This window comes from Loxodonta africana, chromosome 7 (genome assembly GCF_030014295.1).
Source record: "Loxodonta africana isolate mLoxAfr1 chromosome 7, mLoxAfr1.hap2, whole genome shotgun sequence".
NCBI classification, from domain to species: Eukaryota; Metazoa; Chordata; class Mammalia; order Proboscidea; family Elephantidae; genus Loxodonta; species Loxodonta africana.
Genome location: NC_087348.1, coordinates 34,020,952 through 34,042,988, shown reverse-complemented (window position 1 = coordinate 34,042,988; position 22,037 = coordinate 34,020,952). Strand labels below are relative to the sequence as shown.

The 22,037-nt window shown below is 36.0% G+C and overlaps 2 protein-coding genes across 2 annotated transcripts; both read left to right on the top strand.

Moving 5' to 3' along the window:
- The first annotated feature begins 2,988 nt into the window (after positions 1 to 2,988).
- LOC111747562 (putative olfactory receptor 4A4) lies at positions 2,989 to 4,098 on the top strand. Its single transcript, XM_023550604.2, has one exon. The coding sequence runs from the start codon at positions 2,989 to 2,991 to the stop codon at positions 4,018 to 4,020; it is 1,032 nt and encodes a 343-aa protein (XP_023406372.2). The 3' UTR covers positions 4,021 to 4,098.
- A 14,287-nt stretch (positions 4,099 to 18,385) lies between these two features.
- On the top strand, positions 18,386 to 19,303 carry LOC100676427 (olfactory receptor 4A15-like). The gene has a single exon (XM_023550603.2). It carries the CDS (start codon positions 18,386 to 18,388, stop codon positions 19,301 to 19,303), a length of 918 nt encoding a protein of 305 aa, XP_023406371.2.
- The last annotated feature ends 2,734 nt before the right edge of the window (positions 19,304 to 22,037 follow it).

The window sequence follows — 22,037 nt, the reverse complement described above, 5'->3', positions numbered from 1 at the left end:
GACAGAGATCTGTTCTACTCATATCTCCTAACCTCTAATAGCTCCAGGAATTCATGGGTTGCTATTGCAGCATCACATGTAATCCTTCTCCTTTCTCTCTCTGTCTCTGGTTATCTTCTCTTTTATAAGAACACCAGTGGGACCCATCCTACTCTAGTATACATTCCTGTTAACCTTACTGATAACATCTTCTTAGACCCTATTTATAGAGTCACAAACATAGCATTCAGGCTTCAGTATATCTTTGTGGGGAACACAATTCAATCCATAGTAGGGGAGAACCTTGCTTTATATGCATTTGAATCAAGTTTTAAATGACTTGTTCTGAAATCAACTTTCTTGGTGTTCTTGGAATGAATTCAGATGTCATCTGCAAAGGTTCAACTTAAACTTATAGGTCCAACGTTTTTGCCCATTTTGAAGGTCATGATTTAAACAAGAAAGTTTTTACATATTCAAGTTATTCCCAACCTGGACTTTTCCCTTTTGGTGAGTTGACCCTGGATTATGCATTTGTGATTTTTCTCCCCCGAGGGCCTGGTCCTGTAAGTCGTATTCCATGTGGGAGATTATTCTTATAGCATCTCTGGAGATGCAGAATCTACTCTCAGAATTGTGACTAAGGTCCCAATGAGTTTAATTACAGAAGAGTCACACTTTGAGATGCACCAATGAAATGACTCAACAGTATTTGTTGTAGTTCAAATGGAAATAAAGTGTCCAAAGACTGTTACCCTTAGCACAGAGAGTGCTTGTTTATATGAGTAGTTACAGGACTGGGTTTTTCAGGAATTGAAATGATGAACTCAAAGCACAACAAAATATGAACATGAAATTATTTTTCTTTCTTCAGGTAGGCCATAGTTCAACTATGTCATTTGAAGTCAGGCCAGTATAAAGGACTGAGAATGAAAATCAGGTAACAAGCTATTTCACTCCTAAACTGCAAACTGCAAAATATTTCTCTAAACAATTCACAGTTCTCTTTCCCACAAAATTTACTTTTTAACCTCATACTGCTTATTTAACATTTGTTTGTTTTAGGACAAATTATGCCAGCAATTGAGTTTTTGGCTGTCTTTGTTTTAATCAGTATTCAGACTCCTTTTTGTTGGAGGACATTTTTGATATTTGTATTAAAAATCTCAACTATTGAAAAGGTAACAATTTTCTTTAAGGCTGAGGTGAGACAGACTTCCTGAAGCATGGAAAGAATTGGCCACAGAGGAACATTTCTAGGTCCAGTGATGGTTCGTGTACTATCTTACTGTCTGTGTCCACAGAGATGGCGTCAGTGTATGAAGTTGTTATCTTTTAGTACAAGGGAGAAGGCACCACAATCCAGAACTTGAAGTGAATGTCTGTTTCATTCTGCAGGTAACCCAGGAAGTGTTTTTATACATGAGTCTTCAGAAGGGTTTTTATTACACAAGAGTACATTGGTAGTATGATTTAGAAAGTCATGGTCTTTTAAAAGTTCTTCTAAGAAAATAATCAGCCATGTTAGACATTCTAGGTGATTGATAAAATGTGTGGAGATTGACTTAATTCTATAATACCCTTTTGAATATTTTCATAGCACAAAGATCTAGAGTACCTTCACCTTCTTTAATATCAGTATTCTTAGAAAGGAATTTCAAGGGTAACAATTAGGGGAATATGTTAATGGACATATGTAGGATCAACGGAAGTGCTCTGGAAGCATTGTTTGTTAATCTGTTAATAATTAGAGAATGATGTAAATCTGTCAACCTCGAATGAGTGACCTTCAAAGGCCTAATACTTATGCAAGCAGGTTATTACTTCAACTCATAGGAGTGATAGGTTGGGTAAGAAAAGGTTTGAAATTGATCATTAGTTTTAGCAAAGCTAAGGTGTTCTCATAAAGAACAGAGAATTGGGCTGCATGTTTGCAAAAGATGAGGAGTGGAAGGATAAATTATTTAAACAATGATGTTACTATACTGTCTAAATACAGAGAAGAAAATAGTTAATGTAGGAAATGGAGGAGACAATTACAGGAGGAAAAGTGACAAAGAGGATGGGATCTAGTGTACACACAAAGGGTTTGGCCATAAAAAGAAACAGAAAATCCATGTATTGTGAAGAAGAGGTCCAGCAGAATTATGAAGTCAGATATTGGAGCAAATACCGGTAGAGTTATCAAGAGTAACTGGATATCATCACTAGGATTATTTTAAGAGATAGGAGGGTTGGTTAATATTGATGATATTTATGATGCACTGTTTTTGGGGGTGTGTGTGTGCGTACACAGTCTTCTTTTTCTTTTTTTTCTTGGAATCTCTCCTCTCTTCTTTTTCATTCCTGCACATTCATCACCAGCAAAAAAGTAACCCATTTCCAAGAAAAAAGTGTATCTTTCCATGATTTCCTCATGCTCATATAATTATTTTTATTTTGCTTGATAATAGTGTTATACATAGTTTTATGCTTATTTCTTTATTGCTCAACTGTACCTTATCAGTACCAATTTTTGAAATTGTGACATATGTCCACTGGGGATTTAAGTTATTCATTAAAAAGGTCCTGCCATTCTTAGAATGTAGAAAACAATCTCAAGTATTAATATGAAAGTGGATATTAAATAAACTTCCTTTGTTTTACATTAAAATTTTCATCTATTTATATTTTATTTTTATATGTAGTATTAACTGTATATATATATATAATTTTATTTTCTACTGGATGCTAAGTTAATGTGGTAACCCCATTTGTTTCACAATCTACTCTTTTCCCATATGTTTGTTTGTCTCTCATTATCTGACAAGTTCACTGAGGTTATAGACTGTGTTTTGTTCAGCCTTATATTCTTAAAATCTTGGACAGTGCTGAAACATAATAAAACATAATGTCTATTTATTGAATGAATAAACAAATTATCTGGAGACCTCCAAAAGTCACTAGTGATCATTATATTTACAGGTAAATTTGTCCTGAATTCTGAAATAAGGACACACAGAAGAACATATGGAACAAAGGAACAATGTGACTGAGTTTGTCCTCTTGGGGCTCACGCAGAGCCTTCAGGGTCAGAAAATATTATTTGTTGCATTTTTGCTGATCTACATTGTGACAGTTGTGGGCAACCTACTTATTGTCATGACTGTGGTGATCAGCCCAACACTGGATGCCCCTGTGTACTTCTTTCTTGGCTGCTTATCATTTATGGATGCTGCTTATTCTACTACAGTTACCCCAAATATGATTATAGACTTACTGTATGAGAAGAAAACCATTTCCTTCCAAGCCTGTCTGACCCAGCTTTTTGTAGAACACTTATTTGGTGGTGCTGAGATTTTACTTCTGGTGGTCATGGCTTATGACCGCTATGCGGCTATCTGCAAACCCCTGCATTATATGACCATCATGAACCAACAGGTGCGTGTTCTGCTGCTGCTGGTGACCTGGGTTGGAGGTTTTGTGCATGCTGTAGCTCACCTTCTCTTTGTTTACAACCTTCCCTTCTGTGGTCCCAATGTCATTGACCACTTTGGCTGTGACATGTACCCCTTATTAAAACTTGCCTGCACTGACACCTATGTCATTGGTCTCACCGTGATTGCCAATGATGGAGCAATATGTGTGGTCATCTTTATTCTGTTACTCATCTCCTACGGAGTTATTATGCACTCCTTGAAGAACCTTAGTCAGGAAGGGAGGCACAAAGCCTTATCCACCTGTGGTTCCCACATCACTGTGGTGGTCCTTTTCTTTGTCCCCTGTATTTTTCTGTATGTGAGACCTCCTTTCACCTTATCCACTGATAAATTTTTGGCTGTGTTTTACACTATTTTCACTCCTATGTTGAACCCCTTAATATATACCCTGAGAAGTGCAGAGATGAAAAATGCCATGAAGAGGCTTTGGACCAGAAAAAGAAAATGGGGCAACATGCAAATGAATCATCTACTTTCAATAAAGAATTGCCCCTTCTTGGAAAACAAAACAAAACAAAAACAACAACACAACAAAAATCCAAATCCATTGTCATTGAATTGATTCCAGAAACTTGTGTGTAATTTTTTAATTTGGGTATTTCCTCACATTAAATAACTTGCGCATGATGAAAAACATTTATTAGGATACTTCCAATGATAAGTTTATTCCAAATATATTTTAAGATTTTCATTTCTTAGGAAAATGTATGTTCTTTTTTGGTGTAGAATGGTTCTGTTGAGTCTATATCTAAGTTATGACTTATGCTACAGTTAATACCAGAAATTTATCTTAGTTGATGGAAGATTTTCTCATGTCTCTTTCTTAAATAAATCTAATCCTTTTTCACAATTAATAGTGTTCATTACAGATTTCAGAGTAATACGATTCAAAATAAGACACAAAAATATGATTCATAGCACCCCATGCAGAGATAACTCATAGCAACATTAGAGACATGTATTTTTATATTTGTATCTGTATGATATTTTATATCTGTAGCTTTGGTTATATTGCTTAGCATATTAAGGTTTACGAGAAAGGATGTCTCAGAGTTCTAAATTAATCATCAGTACACTAAATATACAAAAAGAATCCAAATGAAAAAGGCAGACAGGCAGAAAAATGACTAGACCTTACTTATTTTCCCAATTGGGAAATCATTTTATCTCTTCAAGTAGAGCAGCTTTCTTTGGTGTTATGTTTTCACAAAGATGATGCATTCATCTTCCCAGATTGTTTAAAATATCTTATGATAGCTTTGCTATTTCTCAATGTCCCATTTCCTTCTTGCTTATAGTCTGTCATTTGTCTTCTAATAGGGACTGAAACTCTGCCTTTCATATGTAAAATCAGCAAAATCCATAATCAATGAGCTTCATATATATAGCCTGGAACTTGACACTGGATTATTTTGCATGATTTTGTTTTCAAGAAAGATGCCGACCATACTATTTCAATTCTCACATCTCTTCCTATAGGAATGTAGATTATTAGGTAGTAGAGAGACTGGAATATGTTGTTTTATTTGACAAAGACCTCATTCATAAAATCTTTGTGAACATTTCTCTTTTGAATTGGGCTTAAAATAGAATATTGTCTGCCTCTGATGTAATAGAAAATTTGTGGCCAAAGATACTCATGGTCCCTGTCACCCCTATTTAGTCCTGTTTCACGAGGTTCTAAGGCGATGGAGGATTGGGTACACTTTATTGATAAAGCACACTATATGCATGACTTTGTATCCTGGTTTTTATGCCTAGTGTTATCATGTGGATATTTCTTACATCATCTCATCTCTTCCTATGCATAACACTATTCATCAAATAATATTACCCATTTGTTTGGGTCTGACTGAACCTAACTAAATCCTCTACTTTAAGACATTTAGTCAGTTTTCAAATTTGTATAGTTATATCAAGTGATGCAACAAAAATCCTGGTTAATTGAGTACATATTTTCACTGATCTCTAAGTTCCCTGAAGGCAGGGAAAATTTTTGTGTTCTATGTTTCTCACCCAACATCTGGGATATAGATTTCATCCTAGAAACTTTGTAAATTTTTGGTATTCTTGAATTCTCTATTGGAGTCAGAATTTTTACTGATAGATTTTAATGAACTCTTTATATATCAAATATATGTACCATTTTTCTTTGATATTTGCTATAAACGTTTACCTTACCATGTTTTTCATATTATAATTATGAGTGTTTTTATATGTAGATATTATATTTAAATATTTAATATTTAAAAATTCTTTTAGTTTTTTTTTTTTTTAATTTCTTCTTTAACACATACTTGGAGAACTCTGTTCCTTTTCGTTGACTTTATACATTTTAATCTTTTTTCTCTCTCTGTCTTTTTTTTTTGTTAAAAAACTTTTCAAATAATTCTGTTTCAACCCACCTAGAATTTATTTGTTTGTGGTGAGAGAATATCGAAATCTATTTTCTCAAAATTGATAAAATATTCTTCCAACATAGCGTATTAATTATTTTCAGCACTAATCTGAAATTTCTCCTGGTAAATGCCATTTTATACACCCAAAATATTCGATATTTTCTTCTACTTTTTTTTCTGTTTGGTTTATTTCTCTTCCACTAACACATTATTTCAATAATTATTTTTAATGTTATTTATACCCAGTAGTTATAAAACAAAAAAACCAAACCTATTGCTGTCGAGTCGATTCTGACTCATCACAACTATATAGGACAGAGTAGAACTTCCCCATAGGACTCCCAAGAAGTGCCTGGTGGATTCAAACTGCAGACCTTTTGTAAGCAATCAAGCTGTTAAACACTGCACCATCTGGTAGTGATAAACTCCAGTAATTATTCACCTATTTCAAAAAATTTTGTATAATTTCTAAATTTTTATTCTTCTTGATAAATGTTAAGATCATTTTGTAAGTTTCAAACACTTCCTATGTATTACATTTAGAATTTCATGTTTTAAATTTCTATTTTGATTAAATGCTATGTTGTCATGTCTAGCTTTCCCATCCAGAATAAGAGACATACCGTGAAGCCTTAGTTTATAAGTCTCAGTGAAAATTTGTAATCAGCTCCACACAGTGTACATAGAACTTACCTTTTGTTTTTCTTGTTTACAAAGGGAATTCTCTTATTTACATTTGATTCACATTTTAGTGAGTTGTCCTGAAAGGACTCAGTGTCTTTTGCTGGTATGAATTAGTGCACAATCCTCAAAACCACGGGCACATAGACTGGTGTCTGATTACACATGGGTCTGTGTAAGGTCACCAAAAAACAAAACCAAACCCACTGCCTTTGAGTTGATTCCGATTCTTCATGACTCTGTAGGACAAAGTAGAATTGCCCCATAGGGTTTCCAAGGAGTGGCTGGTGCATCCGAACTGCTGACCTTTTGGTTGCAGCCATAGCACTTAATCAGTATGCCACTATGGCTCTGTATAAGGTCACACAGGGGTGTACATATGAATATACAAATTATGGACAGCATTGCAAAATTTGGAATTTCAGAACGCTTAATTGTGTTCTTGAGGAAGCTGTTCGTAGACCAAGAGGCAGTCCTTTGAATAGCACGAGGGGGATACTGTGTGGTTTAAATTCAGGCAAGGTGTGCATCAGGGTTGTATCCTTTTACCATACTTATTCAATCTGTATGCTGAGCAGATAATCCAAGAAGCTGGACTATATGAAGAAGAACATGGCATCAATATTGGAGGAAGACTCATTAAAAATCTTCGATATTCAGATGACACAACCTTGTTTTCTGAAAGTGAAGAGGACTCGAAGCCCTTACTAATGAAGATCAAAGACCACAGCCTTCAGTATGGATTACATCTCAAAGTAAAGAAAGCAAAAATCCTCACAACTGGACCAATAAGCAACATGATGATAAAGGGAGAAAATACTTAAGTTTTAAAGGATTTCATTTTACTTGGATCCACAATTAACACCCACAGAAACAGCAGTCAAGAAATCAAATGACTCATTGCACTGGGCAAATCTGCTGCACAAAAATCTCTTTAAAGTGTTAAAAAGCAAAGATGTCACTTTAAAGACTAAGGTGGGCCTGATCCAAGCATGGTGTTTTCAATTGCCTCATATACCTGTGAAAGCTGGAAAATGAATAAGGGAGACTGAAGAGTTGACTTCTTTGAATTATGGTGTGTGAAGAATATTGAATAAACCACTGTCAGAAGAATGAACAAAGCTGTCTTAGAAGAAGTATAACCAGAATGCTCATTAGAAGCAAGGATGGGAAGACTTACTCTCACATACTTTGGACATATTATCAGGAAGGACTAGTCCCTGGAAAAAGACATATTGCTTGGCAAAGCAGAGGGTCCGCAAAAAAGGGAAGACCCTCAGAGTGACGGATTGACACAGTGGCTGCAACAGTGGGCTCAAGAATAACAATGATTGTGAAGATGGCACAGGACCGGACAGTGTTTCCTTCTGTTGTGAATGGGGTAGCTATGAGACAGAACTGACTTGAAGGCACGTAACAACAACAAAAACCTGTGTTGGTCCTTGACCCAGAGGAATCTTCCTGGAAGCTGTATTAAGAGCTTTCCTGCTACTGTTATTTGGCATTGTCTCCCAAAACATTAGTGACTTTGGTTGCTTTAGTGGGATATGCTGCTATTCCATGCATAATTGCATATCATTCATCTTATATATCCAAGTGGTCACTTCTGGAGGTTACGCCAAAGGCATTCTATTCCTTTTTTGAGCCAATGCCTGGTTTTCTTCTTGTCATCTACGGGACCCACTTTAATCTTTCCTCAGAATACCCATAACGCCTTCCATAACAGCATTTCTTGATTGTCCATTCCTCAGGGGATTGTTTGTCTGCCCAAATGGTGAGGGTATTATCCACAACCCATTAGCATGTAAATAGCCAGACATTGCTCTGACTGTGAGAACCAAGAGCTCCCTGCACATTAAATATGCTGCTCATACATCTGGCCATTGGGTAGATTTAACTTTGCTTCTTTGACTAAGGTTGTACCATTCAGAGGGAAAATTTCAGCAGATTTCCATATTGAATCATACCCTTCTATTTGAGAACTTCCTTGATACTTTTTTTTTTGTAAATAAATATCTGTTTTTCTTTAGCAGGAAGTGAATATTGCATTCATATCAATCAACAACAGAAGTGGAAATCTTGCCAGAGATTCCAATTTGTTCTGAAAGTTATGCTCCTGAATATGATATACTTCCCTTGAGCCACCTCCTATGCTATATACCTGTCTGTAGTATTTTGTTTTTATTAAAGAGTTTTGTTATCCTGCTCAATCTTTTAATGAATGACCCTCTAACATCACCCATGCCATAAAGGGCACTCATGATGTCATTTCTTTGTGCCTTTATGAAAGTTCAATGACCTCCCACTAGCTTTCTTTCAGATAGCATGGATCTCACCACCCTATCAGGGAACTTTCAAATCCCACCCCCTAGTGCTTGTCACTGAGTGGCTGTATTAGGCTTCTGCCAGTGTCTTCAGGCTACATATGTTCATATAATAGACATTTCCAAAGTTATCTGAGCACTAGGATTATGGCTTTCTTATGCAAATGCTGGTTAATGAAAAAAAGAAGACAAGTGAAGAATTCATATATCTATATTCATAAGAGATATGGGCCTGCAGTTTTCTTGTGTTGTCTTTGTCTAGTTTGGGTATCAGGATTATGTTTGCATCACAGACTATATTAGGGAATATTCCTTCTTTATCTGTCTGCTAAGCTACCCTCCCAAATGAAACCATTATTCTTTCTACACCCATCAGATGAGATTAGCCCAGCTGTGTCTGAAGGCCGGGGCAGGGCTTGGGGCATTACCTAGGCCATCACCTGAGGTAGATGCCTTAAAAGTCATTGCTTAATGTCCCCAGGACTCACCCCTACTCCTCTTTTTTTTTTCTAGATCTATAATTAGACTTAAGTTCCAGCAAGCCCCAAAAGATGAATTACGAAGTATGACCCAGGAGGAGGTACAGTACACTCCAAATGAACTGCTTGATTTTTACAATATATACAAACAGAAACCTGGGAAATATGAGTGGGATGGCTATTAAGGGTGTGGGATAATGACGCAAGGGATATAAAGTTGTTATCAGGTCTGAGTTTATTGATATGGGCCCACTAAGCACAGATTCTTTACTCAGTGTTTTAGTTCGAAAGGTTAGAAAAGGATCTAGTAGTTTATTTTGTTGGTTCACTAAAGCATGGATTTGGCCCACTGGGTAAATCAAGTTTAAAGATCATACCTGCCTTGGTATATTGTAGAAGAAGGTACCCAAACACTTAAGGAAATTGTCATATCAGTGTAGACTTATCAGGTTGTGCCCACAGACCCACCCACACGTAGTGCCCAGAGAACACTTTTACCACAACTGTAAGGAAAAAATTTGTGAAGAAAGACCCAAGATCCTTGAAGATTACAATTGCTATTTTACGTGAGTCAGGTTTGACAGTGGGACCTGCCCTAACTGAATTAACCCTTTAATTAAACAATTATTTTCTGATATGAGTTTTTTTTTTCTTTTGATACCATGTGTTTTCATGAATGGAAGCATGCCAAATCCTTGTGAGTTTCTGAATTTTTTGATAGTATAAATTTTTTTTCTTGCCTCATACCATAAGCCTACCTTTACAGTCCCAAGGGACATACTTTGTCCCACTAATTCCACCCCCAGAGTCCCACCAGAGTCCACTGGGATGTATGTGTCCCAAATAAAAATTTTCAAAATTTCTATTTTTCCTATCAAAATTCCAGACACTTCATACAATACCCTGTAAAAATAGTAATTCGCAGCACAAATCCACAAAGGCAGTACTCAGTGGGAAACTTAGAGCAATAAATGCCTACATAAAAGAAAAAGAAAGATCTCAAATTAACAGACTAACTTGACAACTCCAGGAACTAGAAAGAGAACAGTAAACTGAGCCTCAACCTACAAGAAGAAAGGAAATTACAAAGACCAGAGCATAAATAAATAAAATCAAAAACAGAAAAACAACAGAGAGAATCAATAAAACCAGAATTGCCTCTTTGAAAAGATCGATACAATTGACAAACCTTTAGCTAGACTGACAAAGAAAAGATGCAAATAATCAAAAATAAAAAATGAAAAAAGGAACATTATAATACTGACCCAACAGAAATAAAGAAAAATATGAGAAACTATTATGAATAGCTATAAGCAGAAAACTGGATAACCTAGATGATACAGACAAGTTCTTAGAAACACACAACCTACCCAAACCAACTCAAAAGGAAATAGTTTCAACAGACTCATAACAAGTGAAAATATCCAATCAGTGATCAAAAACCTCCCCCCCACCAAAAAAAAAGGCTTGACAAGAAGGCTTCACTGGGGAATTCTAAACAAACATTTAGAGAAGAAATAAACCAATGCTGTTTAAACTCTTTCAAAAGATAGAGAAAATCCAAATTATGGATTTGCTTTCTTTGCCAAAATTACTGTCCATGGACTTACAGAATGCCTTATCCACTGTCGTGGTATCCCACACAGCATTGCTTCAGATCAGGAAACTTACTTCACAACAAATAACATGAATTCCCATCTCAGGGAATTCACTGGCCTGACCATGTTTCCTATTATCCTGAAACAGCTGGCTTGATAGGATGAAGGAATGGCCTTCTAAAAACACAATTATTGTCCTAGCTATGTGGCGATACCTTGCAGGGTTGGGCCAGTGTTCTCCAGGAGGCTGTGTATGCTGTAAATCAGCTTACTATATATAGTTGGTGCTGTTTCTCCCAAAGGCAAGATCCACCGGTCCTGGAATCAAGGGGTGGAAATGGGAGCGGTATTACTCACTATTACCCCTAGTTGCAAAATTTTGCCTTCCCGTTTTTGTGACCCTTGCCCTGCAAGTCTAGAAGTCTTAGTTCCAAAGGGAGAAATGCCCCCGCCTGGGGAGATAACATTGATTGATTCCATCGAACTGGGAGATAAGAATGCTGCCTAGCCAATTTGGGTTCCTCATGCCTCTGAATCAACAGGCAAAGAAGAGAGTTATATTGGCTGTTATGATTGATCCTGATTACCAAGAGGAAATCAGATTGATATTACATAATGGAGATAAAGAACAGTATGTCCAAAATATAGGAGATTCTTTAGGGTGTGTCGTAGTAGTACCAAGCTTTGTGATGAAAATTAATGGAAATCTACAGCAACCCAATTCTGACATGACTACTTATGGCCCAGACACTTCAGGAAGGAAGGCTTGGGTCACCCCAACAAGCAAAGAACAACAACCAGCCTAGGTGCTTGCTGAGGGCAAAGAGAATACAGAATGGGTGGTGGAAGAAAGTAGTTCAAATACCAGCTACGACCATGTGACCAGCTTACTATATATAGTTGGTGCTGTTTCAGAAACAAGGACCATAACTGCTTTTAGTATGTTTTCCTTGTTTTGTTATATGTGTGTGTATGTGTGCATGTATATATATATATATATATATATATATATATATATATATATATATTGTATGTCCTTGTTGCCTTCGATTCTGACTCATAGTGACCCTATAGGACAGAGTGGAACTGCCCCTGTAGGGTTTCCAAGGAGTGGCTGGTTGACTAGAACTGCTGATTTTTTGGTTAGCAGCCAATTTCTTCACCACTGGGCCACCAGGGCTCTTCTTTCTCTCCCTCTCTTGAAATTATCTTTGTTTTCTTCCCTCCCTTATTCTATTACTTACAAAATATAAGATGTAATTGGGGCTAGTGCGTTTGGTTGTATGCATGTTAGTTGTATCATGTCAAGTGCAATATGGCTTTATAATTGTCTTTGCTTAGAGGTTATGTATAGTTTAAGGAGATGTGTACAGGTGCCAAGTTGACAAGTGGTGGCCTGTGATGGTTAAGGTTAAGTATCTACTTTGCTAGGCCATGATTCTCAGTGATTCAGCAGATATTATCATCTACAATGTGATCTATTGTGAGCAGCCAATCAGTTGAATATTGAGTTTGCTTGAGGGTATGGACTTCACCCAATATATAGGATGTTCTGGAGAAGCTCTCTTCCTCTTAATCCTGCCTCTGACTTGTCACCCTCTGATCTCTGGTTCATGGGATGTGAGATAGTATGCTGTCATCTGGTCTGCTGATTTTGGGTTTGTCAGCCCCTTCAACCATGTGAGTCAGGAGAAGCCTCCAGCCTGATGCCTGGCCAATGGATTTGGGACTTGCCAGCCTCCACTACTGTGTGAGCCATTTCTCTGAAATATATATATATATATATGATTCTGTGTTTATGTAGATATGCTTTACTGGTTTTGCTCCTCTAGATAACCCAGCCTAAGGCAACATGATAGAGTTTTGATTTTCTGTCCTGTAAAAGAAGTGCAGAAGAGGTTGACTGAAGTTGGTCCCAAATGCTTATAGACACGGATTCCTTCAGCTCAGTAATTACTAGCTGTTAACTTTCAGGTTATTTTATTTTTTAATTTTTTTTCATTTTGGTGAAAGTGTAGAGAGCCAACATACACTATTTCAACAATTTTCACATGTACAATTCGGGGACATAGGATACATTCTTCAAGTTGTGCTACCATTCTCCCTATCCTTTTTCACATTATCCCACTGCCATTATCGTAAACTCGCTGCTGCCTGTTTCCCGTCTAACCTTTTGAGTTGCTGGTTGCCAATTTGATCTCACATAAGTAATTCTGTAAAAGAGCACAGTCCTCAAAGCAGAGGCACTTTGCTAATTAAAATAAGCTATTTTTTAATTTCTTTTTGTTGTTCATAGAAGACTTAGGTGATAGTTTTGGTTTAAGGTTTAAAGTTTAAAGATTACCAGGGGAAACATTTTGAGGGCTCACAAAATCAGTCATTTTTTTATAAATCAGCAATGAGCAACTTAAAAAGAAAATCAAGAATCCCCTTTTTAATAGCATATAAAAGATTAAAATTCCAATGAATAACTTTAGCCAAGGAAGTTAGAGACTTACAGAAAACTAAAAAAATTTTTTTTTATAGAACAGAACTAAAAGAACTTAGAGATGATCTAAATAAATGGAAGGATATTTCATGCTCATGTATCAGAAGACTCAATATTGTCAAGATATCAATACTACCTACAAAAGTGTATAAATTCAATGGAATCTCCCTCAAATTTTCTATAGTCTTCTTTACAGAAATGGAAAAAATCAATCCTCAAATTTGTATGAAACTGCCAAGGGTCCTAAATAGTCTAAACATCCCTAAAAAAGAGAAGCAGAATTCGAGAACTCTCACCACCCAAACTCTTGACTTCCATTCTTGTGGTATGATCATGGTCACAGGATGGCTGTTGGAGCTCTGGACAACTTGTCTGAGATCTAGAGAAGCATCAAGGAGGAAGGTCAAAATGGAGTTTCACCTCCAGTTGAATCATCTCAGTTCCTGCAAGTCCCGCCTAATGACTTAGTTTGTATGCTATTGACCACCTTAATAATCAAAAGTTGCTGTGAAATGTAATTTTTTTCAGTCTGGAACTATTGCTTTTCCTGAAAATGTAAGATCTAATAATAAGGTAGAAAGGAATTCTGATGGCCCAGTGCTTAAGTGCTTGACTGCTAACTGAAAGGCCAGTGGTTCAAACTCAGCTACTTGTCCATGGGAGAAAGATGTGACAGCTTCTGTAAAGACTTATGCCTTGGAAACACTGTGGGGGCAGTTCCACTCTGTCCTACAGGGTTGTTATGAGTCAGACTTGACTCAACAGCAGTGGATTTGGTTTGGAATAACTTAGAAGGGGCAAAATATGAAGAAGACAATCAGAACTCTACAATTTATGCTAGTCTTCCTTCTCTATCACATTACCAAGTGCTAGAATTCCCTCCTCTCACACTAATACAGTTCTTTGAAACTTTGTGTAGAAACACAGGGTGTTAATATTTTTCTCAGAAAACCTATATGATAAGGACTTAGAAAAGATGCATTTTCAAGTTATCCCTTTAAATGTTTTATGCTTTTTTTTTCCATGTTCAATACATATTTTATCAACTCATCTATCTGAAACTCTTTCTGTAACAAACTCAAGACTCTTATTGCTACGGTGATGTATTCGTTTCCTAGGGCTGCATAACAAAAGTCTACAAAGTAGGTGGCTTTAACAACAGAAATTTATTGTCTCACAGCTCTGAAGGCTGATTGTCCAAAGTCAGTGTGACATGTTGATTCCTTCTGAGGTTTTGACTGAGAATCTGTTCTACTCCTCTCTCCTAGCTTCTGGTACCTCCAGGCATTCCTGGGCTTGCAACTGCAGCATCACACTGCATCCTTCAACTATCTCTCTGTTTCTGTGTATCTTCTGCTCATTTATAAGAATACCTGTGGGACCCACCTTTCTTCCGTATGACCTCAGTTTAACCTAATTGATAACATCTTTGTAGAAGATATTTACGATCAGAGTCACATTCACAGGCACAGGGGTTAGGACTTCAACATATCATTTTGGGGGACAGAATTAAATCCATAACAGGTGAGAACCGTGGTTTATATGCATTTGAACCAAGTTTTCAATGACTTGTTCTGAAATAACTTTCGTGGTTCTCTGGGAGTGAGTTCAAATGTATTCTACATATGTATAGCTTAAACTTATATACTCAAAGGACTATCTATTTTGAATTTCATGATTTTTACATATTCAAATTCTGTGTACCATGCACTCTTCCATTTGGGTGACTTGCCCTCATATTGTTCTTTGGTGATTTTCTCCCCCGAGAACCTGGTCATGTAAGTCATGCTCTATGTGGATGATTATCCTTGCGCCATCTCTGGAGATGCAGAATCTACTCTTAGAATTATAATTAAGGTCCCAATGAGTTTAATTATGGTAGAGTCGTTCTTGGTGTTGCACCCATTGAATGACTCAACAATATGTCTTGTAGTTCATATATATATAAAGTGTCCATAGACTTTTGCCCTTACCACAGAGAGTGTTTGTCTACATGAGTATTTACATGACTGGCTTTTTCAGGAATTGAAATGATGAACTCAAAGCATAATGAAATATGGATATGAAATTATTCTTCATCCTTCAGGCAAACCAAAGTTCAACTATGATGTATGAAGTCAGGCCAGTATAACAGTTTGAGAATCAAAATGTTGTGAAGGTTTTTCACTATTTCACTTCCAAAACACAAACTGTAAAATATTCAAACAATTCATAATTTTTTTTCTTTCACAGAATTGACTTTTTTTAAAACTTCATATTAGTTGTTTGACTTTTGTTTTTACAATCAAGGTTCAGGCTTCTTTTGGTTACAGGCCATTTTTGATACCCATCTTGAAAATTCCAACAGTTTCAAAGGTACCATTTTTCTGAAAGTCTGAGATGAGACAGACTTCTTGCAGCATGGAAATAGTTAGTAATATGGAAGCATTCCTTGATCTGGAGATGGTGCGTGTACTATCTTACTCTCTGTGTTCACAGGGAAGGCATCAGTGAATGAAGATATTATCTTTTAGGACAAGGGAGAAGGCACCACAATCCAGAATTTGTGCTGAATGACTGCCTCATTATGCAGGTAAACCAGGAAGTGTTTTTATACATGAATGTCTTTACTTGGCTTTACATTATCCAAAAGTACTTTGGTAGTGTGATTTGGAATGTCATAGACTTTTAAAAGTTCTCCTATGTGATCCTTATAATCAGTCATGTTGGAGATCCTTTGTGATCAATAGAATATATGAATATTGAGTCAGTTTTGTAATGCTCTTTTGGATATTTTATGCTATAAAGATCCATATTACATTTACTTTCTTGAACACTGGTATTTTTAGAAACTAATTAAAGTGTAACTATTTGGGGGATATTTTAATGGGCACACATTTGTAAATATCATTGTAGGATCAATTGCAGTGTTCTGAAGCGTTGGCTGTTAATCCTTTAATTCTTAGAAAATGATGTAGCATCCATAAAACTTGAATGATTGACTTTCAAGAACCTAAGATGATATTATGCAAGAAAGCTATTACTTCAACCCATAGAAATAATAAGCCGGGTAAGAAAAGGAGTGCAATGAACCATTACATTTAGCAAAGGTGAAGGTGTTTTTTATGAAGAAGAAGAGAGAATTGGGTTGCTTTTTTGAAAGAGATGTGGAGTTGGTGGATAGATTATTTAAGCAATAGAGATATTATGCTGTATAAATATGTGGACAGAAAAATGCAAATTGTAGAGGAAAACTAATGATGTAGAAATGGAGGAGACAATTACAGGAGCACTGTTTTGAGTATGATAAACACTATGGGACCTAGTGCACATGCAGAGGACTTGGCCGTAGTTAGAAACATGGACAATCCGTGTATTGTGAAAAGGAGGTCAGATAGAATTTTGAGGTCAGATATTGAAGTCAATGTCAATAGAGACTTAGAGAGCATCTGGATATCATTACTAGGATTATTTGAAGACACAAATGTGGGTGCGTATCAATAATATTTTGACTTTTTTTCTCTATGTGTACAGTTTTCTTTTTCTTTTTGGAATCTGCCCTCTCATTATTTTCATTCTTTCACATACAGCACCAGCACAAATGTAAACTGTCTACAACAACAACAACTGTTTCCTTCCATATTTTTCTTATGCTCATATAATCATATACAAACATTTATTAGCTAATATATTTATATTTTTATTTTCATTCTATAATAATATATTATGGATAGTTTTATGTTCATTTCCTTCTTACTCAACAGTACCTTGTGGGAATTTCTCTAATGATACCAGCATAGTTCTAATTCATTCATTCAAATGAATGTATTCCATGTAATTGATTGTTTCTTTAGATATATTCAACTATTTCTCTATTGATTGGAATTCACTTAAATATCTTTCTCTCATATTTGTTATTTAATGTCATTATAAATAATACAACAAAAACATACCAGGAGTGTATTCTTATGCACTGATGCCTTGCTTCCTATGGATAGAATCTAAGATGTGTAATTGTTGTAATGAAAAGTATATGTGTTTTTATTTTCAACAGAGATGGCTAGATTTCATTCCAAAGATATTATAAAATTAACATTTTTTAGTAGCAATGGAAGAGAAAGCCCTTTTCTCTATTTTTGCCAGTTATAGCAATTAATACTTTTTTTTTTTAACTTTTTTGTCAATCTAATCGGTGCAAAGTGACATCTCTTATTTGATTTTTCATTTCGCTACTTACAGATGAGTTTCAGCATCCTAGCATATGTTTGTTGGCCATTTGTATGTATTCTTCTTTTAATTGCTTGTTTATATCATTTGCCCACTTTGCCATTAGATTGTCTTTTCCTGGTTAACTAGTTGGAATTATTTATCTACATTTGGTACGAATATTATGTATGTTCTCTAAAGTGTACATATTTTCCCTAAGATATTTTTTATCTATGGACTGTGTTTATTGTATCAACAAAAATACTTAAAAAATTTTGAAATTATTAAATATGCTTAATTGGGAATTTAGTTATTAGTTAAGAAGATTCTTCCATTCCTAGAATATAGAAAATAATTTATTTTACTGACTTGAAAGTAAATATAAAGTAAACTGTACTTCATTTTAACATTAAACCTTTACTGAATTTCTATTTTATTTTTGTTTATGGTACTACCTATAGGCACAATTTTACTTTCTTCCAGATGAAAGTCAGTGTGACAGTCCCATTATTTAATAATCTCTCCATTTTCCATGTGTGTTTCTAATTTGTCTCTCCATTAGTCTATACAATCACTGAGGTCAGGGACCATGTTTTAATAAATCAGCCTTGTAGTCTTATCATCTGGGACAGGGCTGAAACATGATAAATCATAATGCCTATTTGTTGAATGAATAAACAAATCAGTTTGGGACTTCAAAAAATCACTGAAAATCATTATATTTACAGGTTAATTTTTTCTGAACTCTGAAATAAGGACACACAGAAGAACTTATGGGACAAAGGAACAATGTGACTGAATTTGTCCTCTTGGGCCTCACTCAGAGTCTCCATGGTCAGAAAATATTTTTTGCTTTGTTCTTGCTCATCTACATTGTGACAATGGTGGGCAACCTCCTCATTGTCATGACTGTGGTGATCAGCCCTACCCTGGATGCCCCTATGTACTTCTTTCTTGGCTACTTATCCTTTACGGATGCTGTTTATTCTACTACAGTTACCCCAAACATGATTATAGACTTACTCTATGAGAAGAAAATCATTTCCTTCCGAGCTTGCATGACTCAGCTTTTTGTAGGACACCTATTCGGTGGTGCTGAGATTTTACTTCTGGTGGTCATAGCCTATGATCGTTATTTGGCTATCTGCAAACCCCTGCATTATACGACCATCATGAACCAAAAGGTGTGTGTTCTGCTGCTCTTGGTGGCCTGGGTTGGAGGTTTTGTGCATGCTGTAGTTCAGCTTCTCTTTGTTTGCAATCTTCCCTTCTGTGGTCCCAATGTCATAGACCACTTCATCTGTGACATGTACCCCTTATTAAAACTTGCCTGCACTGACACCTATATCATTGGTCTCACTGTGGTTGCCAATGATGGGGTAATATATATGGTCATTTTTATGCTGTTACTCATCTCCTATGGAGTCATTCTACACTCCCTCAAGAATCTTAGTCAGGAAGGGAGGCGCAAAGCTTTATCCACCTGTGGCTCCCACATCACCGTGGTGTTTCTCTGCTTTGTCCCTTGTATTTTTATGTATGTGAGACCTCCTTCCACCTTATCCATTGATAAATCTTTGACTGTGTTTTACACTGTCATCACTCCTATGTTGAACCCCTTAATCTATACTCTGAGAAATGCAGAGATGAAAAATGCCATGAAGAAGATCTGGACCAGAAAACGCAAATAAGCTTGGAGGCAAATGCATCACCTACTTTCAGTGAAAAACAGCTCCTTCAAAAATGCCCTGTGTAATTATAATTGTGGTAAAATTTTCTCCCCATTTAATAAGTTATAAATGATTAAAAATACTTATTACGTGTAAACTTCCAATGATTACTTTTGTTCAAAATATATTTTTAAGACTTTCATGTCTTGGCAAATATTTGTTAATTTTTGGGGGTATAAAATAATTTTCTTGAGACTATGGATTTATATTCCATGTGATGAGTTATGCTAAAGTTAATACCAGAAATTTATTTTAGTTGATGGAAAATTTTCTCATGTCTCTTTCTTAATCAATTCAATTGTTTTTCAGAATTAATAGGTCTCATTACTGATTTCACAATAATAAAATAAGATGAAAAAACATGATTGAATGTTTTTGTCATGGAATTAATTGTGTCCCTGCAAAATGTGTGTCATCTTGGCTATGCCTTGATTCCTAGTATTGCGTGATTGTCCACCATTTCATCATCCGATGTGATTTTCCTAAGTGCTATAAATCCTACCTCTAGGAAGTTAATGAGACAGGTTTAGAAGCAGTTATATTAATGAAGCAGGACTTAATTTAAAAGGTTAGGCTTTTCTTGACTCAATCCCTTTTGAGATATAGAAGAGAGAAGCCAATAGAGAGACAAGGGCTCCTCACAACACCAAGAGAGTAATGCCAGGAGCTGAACAAGTCCTTTGGACCCTGGGTCCCTGCACTGAGAATCTCCTAGACCAGGGGATGATTGATAACAAGGACCTTCCTCCAGAGCCAACACAGAGAGAAAGCCTTCGCCTTGTGCTGGCACCCTGAATTTGGACTTCTAACCTACTAGACTGTGAGAGAATAAACTTCTGTTTGTTAAAGCCATTCACTTGTGGTATTTCTGTTATAGCAGCACTAGATGACTAAGACACCTCTCCACACAGAGATAGCCCATGTTAACATTTAAACTACATATTCTTATTTTTGTATCAGTAAGGCATTTTAAGTATTTAGTTTTGCTTCTTTTGCTTAGTGTGTTGCAGTTGAAGAGGAAAGAGGCTTCAGAGTTTGAATATTAATCATCCAGTTACAGTTGGGTCACTTTTGACTTATGGTGACCTCATGTGTTACATAGTAGAATTATACTCCTTTGAGTTTTCATAAATAGATCTTCAGGACATTTTTCTGAGGCACCACTGATTATGCTTGAACTGCCAAGCTTTTTGTTAGTATTTGATCATGTAGCCATTTGTGCCCCTCTGGAAACATTCTACTATTCATATTGATCATAAGATGGCTAAATATACAAAAGGAATCAAAATGATAGATAGGCAGATAGGCAGAAAAATGACTACGTCATATTTATTTTTCCAATTAGAGAATGATCTTATTTCCTTAAGTGGAGCCGCTTTGTCTGGAGTTATAATTTTCTAAAGATAAACTATTCATCTTCCCTGAAAGTTTAAAATATCTGATGATAGCTTTATTATTTTTAACATCCCCATCTCCTTCCTGGAAACCCTGGTGGTGTAGTGGTTAAGTGCTACAGCTGCTAAGCAAAATGTCGGCAGTTCAAAACCACCAGGCACTCCTTGGAAACTCTATGGGACAGTTCTGCCCTGTCCTATAGGGTCATTATGAGTTGGAATCGATTTGATGGCAATGGTTTTTCTTTTTTTTTTTTATCTCCTTCTTGCTTATATTGTCTCATGGCTTTCTAATGGAATCACAGACATTCCCTTTCATATGTAAAATTAGAAACAATCCATAATAAATGAATCTCAAATACAAAATACAGAAATTAACACTGGATTATTTTACATGATTTCATTGTCAGGAAAGATGCTGACAATTCATACTTTTTTCCATTCTCACATCCCTTAATAAGGGAATACAGATTATTAGGTAATAAAGAGATCAGAATATATTATTCTGTTTGACAGAGGTCTCAATCATAAAATATTTGTAAACCTTTCTCTTTCTGAATCAAGCTTAAAATAGAATATTAACTACCCCTAATATTGTAGGAACATGTGATCAAAGATACGGTTTCTGCCTCTCCTAGTTTGGCTTCATGAGGGGCAAAGAGCATGGAAGAACAGGCCCTTTTCACTGATAAATCATACTGTATGCACGATTTTGTAACCTTGCTTTTATTCCTAATATTATTATATGGATATTTCGTAAATAATTCAAGCCTCAAGTTGCAATAGTAAAGGATTCCATGGGGAAAATAGTAAATGATGCAGGAAGCATCAAAAGAAGATGCAAGGAATACACAGTCATTATACCAAAAAGAATTAGTCGATATTCAACCATTTCAATACGTGGCATATGATCAGGAGCTGATGGTACTGAAGGAAAAAGTCCAAGCTGCTCTGAAGGCATTGGCGAAAAACAAGGCTACAGGAATTGATGGAATATCAATTGAGATGTTTCAACAAACAGATGCAGCGCTATAGGTGCTCACTTGTCTACGCCAAGAAATATGGAAGACAGCTTCCTGGCAAACTGATTGGAAGAGATCCATATTTATGCCTATTCCCAAGAAAGGTGATCCAACTGAATGTGGAAATTATAGAACAATATCATTAATATCACACGCAAGCAAAATTCTGCTGAAGATCATTCAAAAACGGCTGCAGCAGTATATCGACAGGGAACTGCCAGAAATTCAGGCCGGTTTCAGAAGAGGACGTGGAACCAGGGATATCATTGCTGATGTCAG